This window comes from Mesoplodon mirus (genome assembly GCF_964341445.2).
Source record: "Mesoplodon mirus genome assembly, chromosome: 11".
In the NCBI taxonomy this organism is placed as follows: domain Eukaryota; kingdom Metazoa; phylum Chordata; class Mammalia; order Artiodactyla; family Ziphiidae; genus Mesoplodon; species Mesoplodon mirus.
Window position 1 is genome coordinate 53,895,814 of NC_138987.1, and position 6,485 is coordinate 53,902,298.

General features: G+C 48.3%; 1 protein-coding gene across 1 annotated transcript; it reads right to left on the bottom strand.

The window, feature by feature from the left end:
• Positions 1 to 1,805: 1,805 nt before the first annotated feature.
• AMIGO2 (adhesion molecule with Ig like domain 2) lies at positions 1,806 to 4,848 on the bottom strand. Its single transcript, XM_082635897.1, has 2 exons — positions 4,728 to 4,848; positions 1,806 to 4,355 (listed from the first exon to the last, which is right to left on the bottom strand). Exon 2 carries the CDS (start codon positions 4,290 to 4,292, stop codon positions 2,727 to 2,729), a length of 1,566 nt encoding a protein of 521 aa, XP_082492023.1. The 5' UTR covers positions 4,293 to 4,355; positions 4,728 to 4,848; the 3' UTR covers positions 1,806 to 2,726.
• Between the last annotated feature and the right edge of the window lie 1,637 nt (positions 4,849 to 6,485).

Genomic DNA, 6,485 nt, shown 5'->3' on the forward strand with positions numbered 1-6,485 from the left:
CCAAACTCCCCACTCTAGCACTGTCCATGTCCCCTTGCCAAAGGCAGCATGCGTTTCCTGGAAGCAAGGGTTTGAGGGCTGAAGGACCCTAGAGAAAAGGTTGAATTCAGAGATCCTCTGCAAACTCCCTGCCAGCCAGGCTCTTTCACACTCAGCATTGGGGTCATCACGGCCCCTGGAGGCAGCCCCTCCCCTTGCTGGAGAGTGTCAGTGGTTCCCCTGTGTCCAGACTCTCTCGTGACCTTGAACAAATCACAGCATCTCTGAGTCTGAGATTCTCCAAATATGAACGATGAAAGGAGTGATGATTTCAAAGGTCACACAGATCACAGAATTCTTCCTAATTACTTAAGTGGCAGGAACTGGAATAAAATGTTTTCCTATAGGGACTTCCCTGGTGGTGCAGTGGTGAAGACCCCAGGCTCCCAATGCATGGGGCACGGGTTTGATCCCTGGTCAGGGAACTAATAAGATCTCGCAAACCGCACAGTGTGGCAAAAAAAAAAAAAAAAAAAATTAAATTAAAAAAAAAAGTTTTCCTGTAATATCTGTGGGACTGATGGATCTTATCTAACCGGTGAGGTCTGTGTTTAAAAGGCAGAAGCAGGGACTTCCCTGGCGGTCCAGTGGTTAAGATTTCGCCTTCCAATGCAAGGGGTGTGGGTTCGATCCTTGGTCAGGGAGCTAAGATCCCACATGCCTCGGGGCCAAAAACCAAAACATAAAACAGAAGCAGTATTATACCAAGTTCAATAAAGACTTTAAAAATGGTCCACCTCAAAAAAAAAAAAAATAACAACGGGCAATAAAGAATTGTCAACGCGACTGAGCAGTGGCTAACATCCTATTCCCTCCTCACACATCACCCACTCCTTAACCCCCAGCTGACCAGCGTCTGCCACTGGGAACCTGGCTTGGCACTTATCAAGCTGTCACCAAGTACCCAGTTCCCCCAAAACCTCCATTGCCAAAGTCAGTCTTCCCTCCTCATCTGGTTCTCCAGTTCTCCAAATATGTTACTGTCGCCTACTTCCATCTTTTAAAAATTCTCTTCTCTTGGCCCCAGGGACAACACATCCCTGATTCATTCTCCTATGCCATTTTCTGACCTCTCTTTTGTCTCATTCTTTGGCTCCTTCTCCGTCCCCATCGTTAAAAATAACCACTTTCTGACCCTCTTATCTTTGCCAGGAAGAATCCCAAAACTGAGCTCTCCTCGAAACCCTGTCACTAACTCACTGTGTGGTCTCGGACAACCCACAACCCTCTCTGGGTTTCATTTATCCCTGAGAAAGGAAAGGAGCTGGACTTGATGATCCAAAATCATAGTCCCTCGGAGCTAGGCAGTGCTACGCTAGTCTGTCCTAATCCCATTCCTGTCCTCCATCAGCATATGGTACATTTTCAGAAAGCCAGTCCAAGGCTGTAATGGAGCTAAGACCACCAGGAAGTCATCAGTTCCAGGGTAGAAGAAACCTTAGACATCACCTAGTCTGAAATCTTCATTTCATAGCTGAGGAAACCTAGGTCAAGAGTGGGTACTCGATTACCTCACAGCAGGGATGGGAATGAGGAGGAGGTCTCCGGGGCTCTCACATGTTCCAAAATCAGAGCTTAAATATCTTCCAAACCTGGTTGAAATGTATAATGGTATCAGAGTAAAATGTGATATAGAAGGTATAAACTGGGTAGGACACTTTAGAGCCTTTTTCCCTCTTAAAAAAAAATAAACTCTGTACTGTAACTCTAAGAAATTTGGAGAGGTATTTGCTATAGAGGGTTAACACAAAAGTAGCAAAATCAGATCACATAAAACATCTTAGATGTATATTTTTAAATAAGCAAATAAAATAGAACATCAAGTCGCAGAACACATATATTTACAATAATTCAAATGTCCAAAGCACAATACAGTGGTATCTCTTTAACAGTTCATATAATTTAAGACATACATTCACACAAGCATATGAACAAATACTAGTCTCCTAGACCAAAGGTTGAAGAAGTTACTCAGACGTTTTGGCACTGACACCTACATATTTATGGCAACAAATAATGATGGCTTTAAATTTTCAGTAAGATCTTTTGCACAAAGATAGGAAATGTACAGAATGGGAAGAAGACAGTCAAACAAATGTACTTTTACAGTACTATTTATCTAATACCATATGGGATGCGGCACTGCTCAGTAAATTTGATCAGGATAGTCTGTTTACTCTGGTCTACAATGATGACATGAACCGAATTATTCCCAAATCTAACTTTACTTTGTGCTTTATAAATAATTGCTGCTTGGTTCTTCCTTCTACATCTTTTAAAAATGAACACAACACTTTTCTTTAACATAACTCAACTTTGGTCCCAATAAGTTAGTAAAATCTCTTTTTTTAAGAATACTAATACTTGGAACTTATTTTTTCTTTCAAGAATCCTGAGTGAAAGGACAGTGTCAGTTATATCACCTCCAGGCCAGCTTTGAAATTATCAGTGGTGCTAAAGACTAAGATATTATCTAGAACTTAAACTGAAAAACAACCTCATCTTTCTCTGGCACGAACCTAAGTGCTTTAGCACATTTCCTATTAACCAGGGAAAGAGACCCTTTGGTTGTATTTCAGAGAAACAAAACCACCCCATTTCTGTCCTGCTGTTTATTTCTGCAGACCACACACAAAGCTGAATATGAAGAGATTCAATCACTACATCATAAAAATACAGGCACAAAATTAAGTGGACGCCACAAAGGGTGTGTCTGAAAACACTGAATTGACTGAATCTGAGTCAGATTTCACCCTCGTGGACTTTAAGATGCCCTCAGCTATGACCGTTTCACTGGGAAAGAGCCTGACTTTCCCATTCTGCCCTGTTGCAGTATCCTTCAGGGGTTCCAAAAACACCACTCTTTTCCCGGCCCCTGCCTTCCGTTCATCGGCGGGGGCATCGCTTTCAGGGCCAGGAGTGAGAATAGATGCATGGGCATTGCTTTGGTTTAGCATATTTCTTCGTCTCTTGGGTTTACATTTGCAGGGACACGGTGTCAGATAGAGGTACAGAAGTACCAAAACAATGCTGGCCACACAGGCTGCAAGAGTGGTAAAAGCTGTGTTAAATGCCTCGTGAGCATGGGATCTGTTTACGGTGAAATTGCTCACGTTTATTGTGATATCCACAGTTTCATTTAACAGACGTTGCCGATTCATTGCAACACAGGAATACACTCCAGCATCCTCAAAACGAGGACTTTCTATAACCAGACTTCCATTGGGAAATATGTGAAAGTTTTCTATCTCTTTATCGGGCTCCAGCACTCTGTTATCTGGACCGACCCACATGAAATCGGTATTCACGTTACCAGTCTTGCTATCACAGTGGACAATCAGCCTTTCCCCCACTTGAGCCTCATGAATAAAGCCAAGGGCACGGAAGGAACCATTGATGATACTGTCAGAGCAGTTCATAAAGCTATCCTGGAGCAGAAGCACCTGATGGAAGTGCCTAGCGTCAGACCACAAGCGACAGGTATAATCATTCTTAAAATCCATCACTGAGCTGAAGTGCCTACGATACCAAAAGATCAGCAACGAGTAAAGGGAACAGTCACAGACAAATGGGTTTCCATGAAGGTAGATGCCTCTCAGCTGCTTTCCTGGCACTAAATTTATATGATGCATCGGCAGGGAGGGGATCCGGTTATAAGAAACATCTAGAAACATCAGTTCTGCCAGCTTGAACCTTCCAACGTACAAATCCATGGGAAACTGCGTGAGAAAGTTTCCACTTAAGTAGAGTTTTTGCAGTTGGGAGAGCCCTCCAAACGCTGAAGGGTCGAGATAGGAAATGTGATTGTTGTAAAGCAGGAGCACTTCCAGAACCTTCAACTCCTGGAACACTGCACTTTTCACAGTCTTCAGCTTGTTGGATGATAAGTCAAGACACTGCAGATTTGGAGTGGTGGCAAAACTGTCCATAGAAATGCTCGTGATGTTGTTATGCCGAATAATGAGGGTGTTCAGCTTTACAAACGATACCGGAATCCACTCAGAATCCAGAAGCCCAATTCTGTTATAACTCAGATCCAGTCTCTTGATCAGTCTGAAAAGGTTCCCAGGCACCTTGGACAGGTTTTTGTTGGTGCAGCTGACGATGTCAGTGGCACAGATGCAAGCGGTGGGGCACACCCCGGAGGCCCCACGGCTCGCAGTCACCGTGATCACCAACAAACACAGCAGTTCCCTGCAGCCCGGTCTGACAACTCCAGGCAGGGTGGGCAGTGCGTGTAAACGTAAAGACATTATGGTCGCCTCTAAGGCTCTTCCAGGCGCCTTTTCCACCAGCTCAGCCTGTCACCAGTGAACCTGGTAAACAATCAATATTTAAAGAGGGGTAAAAAAGCAAAGTTAACTAGCACTAGTTAGCCCTTAAGAGTAATATCTGGCTTTCTTTCCAATAACTTTTGAAATGGAGGTTTTTTAATTTTCACACTGGGGAGCCTATGTGTCTTTTTTACTGTTGGATGCAATTTTTCCTGGGTTACTCCTGCTTACAGACATTTACAGTCCCATTCTATCAACACAACCGTCTCAATATCAGAAACTCAATTGTTTTTTAAGGTGCATCCTGCGTTGTTTTTTTTAACTCTCTCCAAGAGTCACAAAAATATACAAACGCATCGTATAAACAATTACACGGAAATACTTAGCAAGCCACCCGTCCAGAAAGCAACTCACGGAGCTGGGAAGCCTCACAGGTTCCGGGGAAAGGCCGCCGATGGTGGTGTCTTCTGCAGGTCTGTGCGTCTGTCTGTCTGTCACTCCGGCATCTTACGAGTTCCTTTCCCTTTAGCTCCCGGCGGGCGGCAGCCTCTCGCTGGCTCGCAACTTTGGGGAGTTTCAGGCAGCCGCAGCGGCGGCAGCAATCCCGGGCGCAAGAAACGTCTCGGCCGGCTGCGGTTGCTTCTCCCCGGCTCTCTTCATTGCTCTGCTGAAGGTACCGCCTGGGCGCTCTGGCCGTCGCGTGCCCGCGCGCGGGGCGCCTTGCTCCCGGAGCCTGGTCCGAGGGGCGGAGGCGCGGGGAGCGGGTTGGACCCGGCCCCGCCTCTCCGCGCACGGGAGGCTGCAGGAGCCGGGTTCCCGGGCGGCGCCGGCCGGGTTTTATCCCCGCGCGCCCGGGGTCGGGTGCGGGGCGGGGAGACCGGTCCCGCCCCAGCACGTCCTCCCTCCAGCGGGAACCAGCTCCCGGGCTGCGGGCCGGGGGCGCGCGGCGCGGGGAGGGGGCGGCGGCGCAGCCAATCGGGGCAGCGGCCGGCGCCCCCTTCGCTCCCACCCGGCAGCCCCGCTGCCGCCTCCACCACCCTCCCCCCACTCCCGGGTCCCGGGAGAGCGGCCGCGCGGGCGGGGCGGGGGTCGACACCTGAGGCCGGGGCCGGCGTCCCCCTGGGTGAGGACGCGCTCGCGCACTCTTGTCAGTCGCGTCCGCGAGCACAGCCGGGGTCAGCAGGGTGATAGGGTTGGGAGAGGTTAAGGGACACGCCCAGCCCCGGAGGGAGAGGTCGCACCCTTCAAGACCCACTTCGTCGCGGCAGCGCAGGTCGCCTCCCTCTCCCACCCAGTCCGCTGAGCTCCCCGACCACTTTACGGCTTGCTTTGGGCGAAGGCTAAGGGGGCTTGCAAAGCGCTAAGTGCAGTAGGTCTTAAAGGTTTACAAAACAAACACAGAAGATGCCTTCCGTCTCCGCCGTCATTTGGTGGGCGGGGGGGGGGGTGGCGCAGAGAAATGGGGCACGTTCCCTCCGGTGCAACAGGATCTCTTCTAGGGGAAAGGAACCGGGAAAGCGCAGCGGGGACTCCACACCTCCCTGGGAAAGTTCTATCCCTTTCCTAAATCAGGAGGAAGCATCAGGGATGGTTCCCCCGTTCGCGAAGGAGAAGCTCAGGAAAGAAGGGTTGGAGCCGACCTTCCGCCTGGAAGTCAAAGATAAGAGTATTCAGCTTAAAAGAAAAAGGAAAAAAAAAAAAAAATCCCAGGGCCAGACTTTTTTTTTTTTTTTTTTTCCAAAATGTGTTCGCGCCGGACAAGGACTGATCCCAGACAGAAGGGGTGTCTTGCGCGGAGGTTCTTCATCCCTTCGCGAGAGGCAGGCTAGGAAAGTTGTAAGCAGGGTGGACAAGGCCAGGTGACAAGACCAGGCAAAATGAGGTGGAGGAAGGGGAGTGGAGCTGATGAGCTTTTCGATTAAAACTCCATTTTTGGTTGATTCCGAGATCAGTTTTAACGATGGGATTTGACTGAGCCGACTGACCCATTTAGCCGTTATATCCGGATTAACAAGAAATAAATTACTGCGCTGACGAGATATTAACCAAAGCAGAAGGGAGGGGGACATTGAAAAAAGGACCAAATTGAGAACAACAGTTGGGGGCAGGGCACATAACTTGTAATATTACTTTAAAAATAGAAGCGATGACGTAGACAATCAACTGCCCCCC

What these genes read in the sequence shown, in the direction of transcription:
- AMIGO2 (XM_082635897.1), bottom strand. Translation starts at nt 4,292, where the DNA reads ATGTCTTTACGTTTACACGCACTGCCCACCCTGCCTGGAGTTGTCAGA.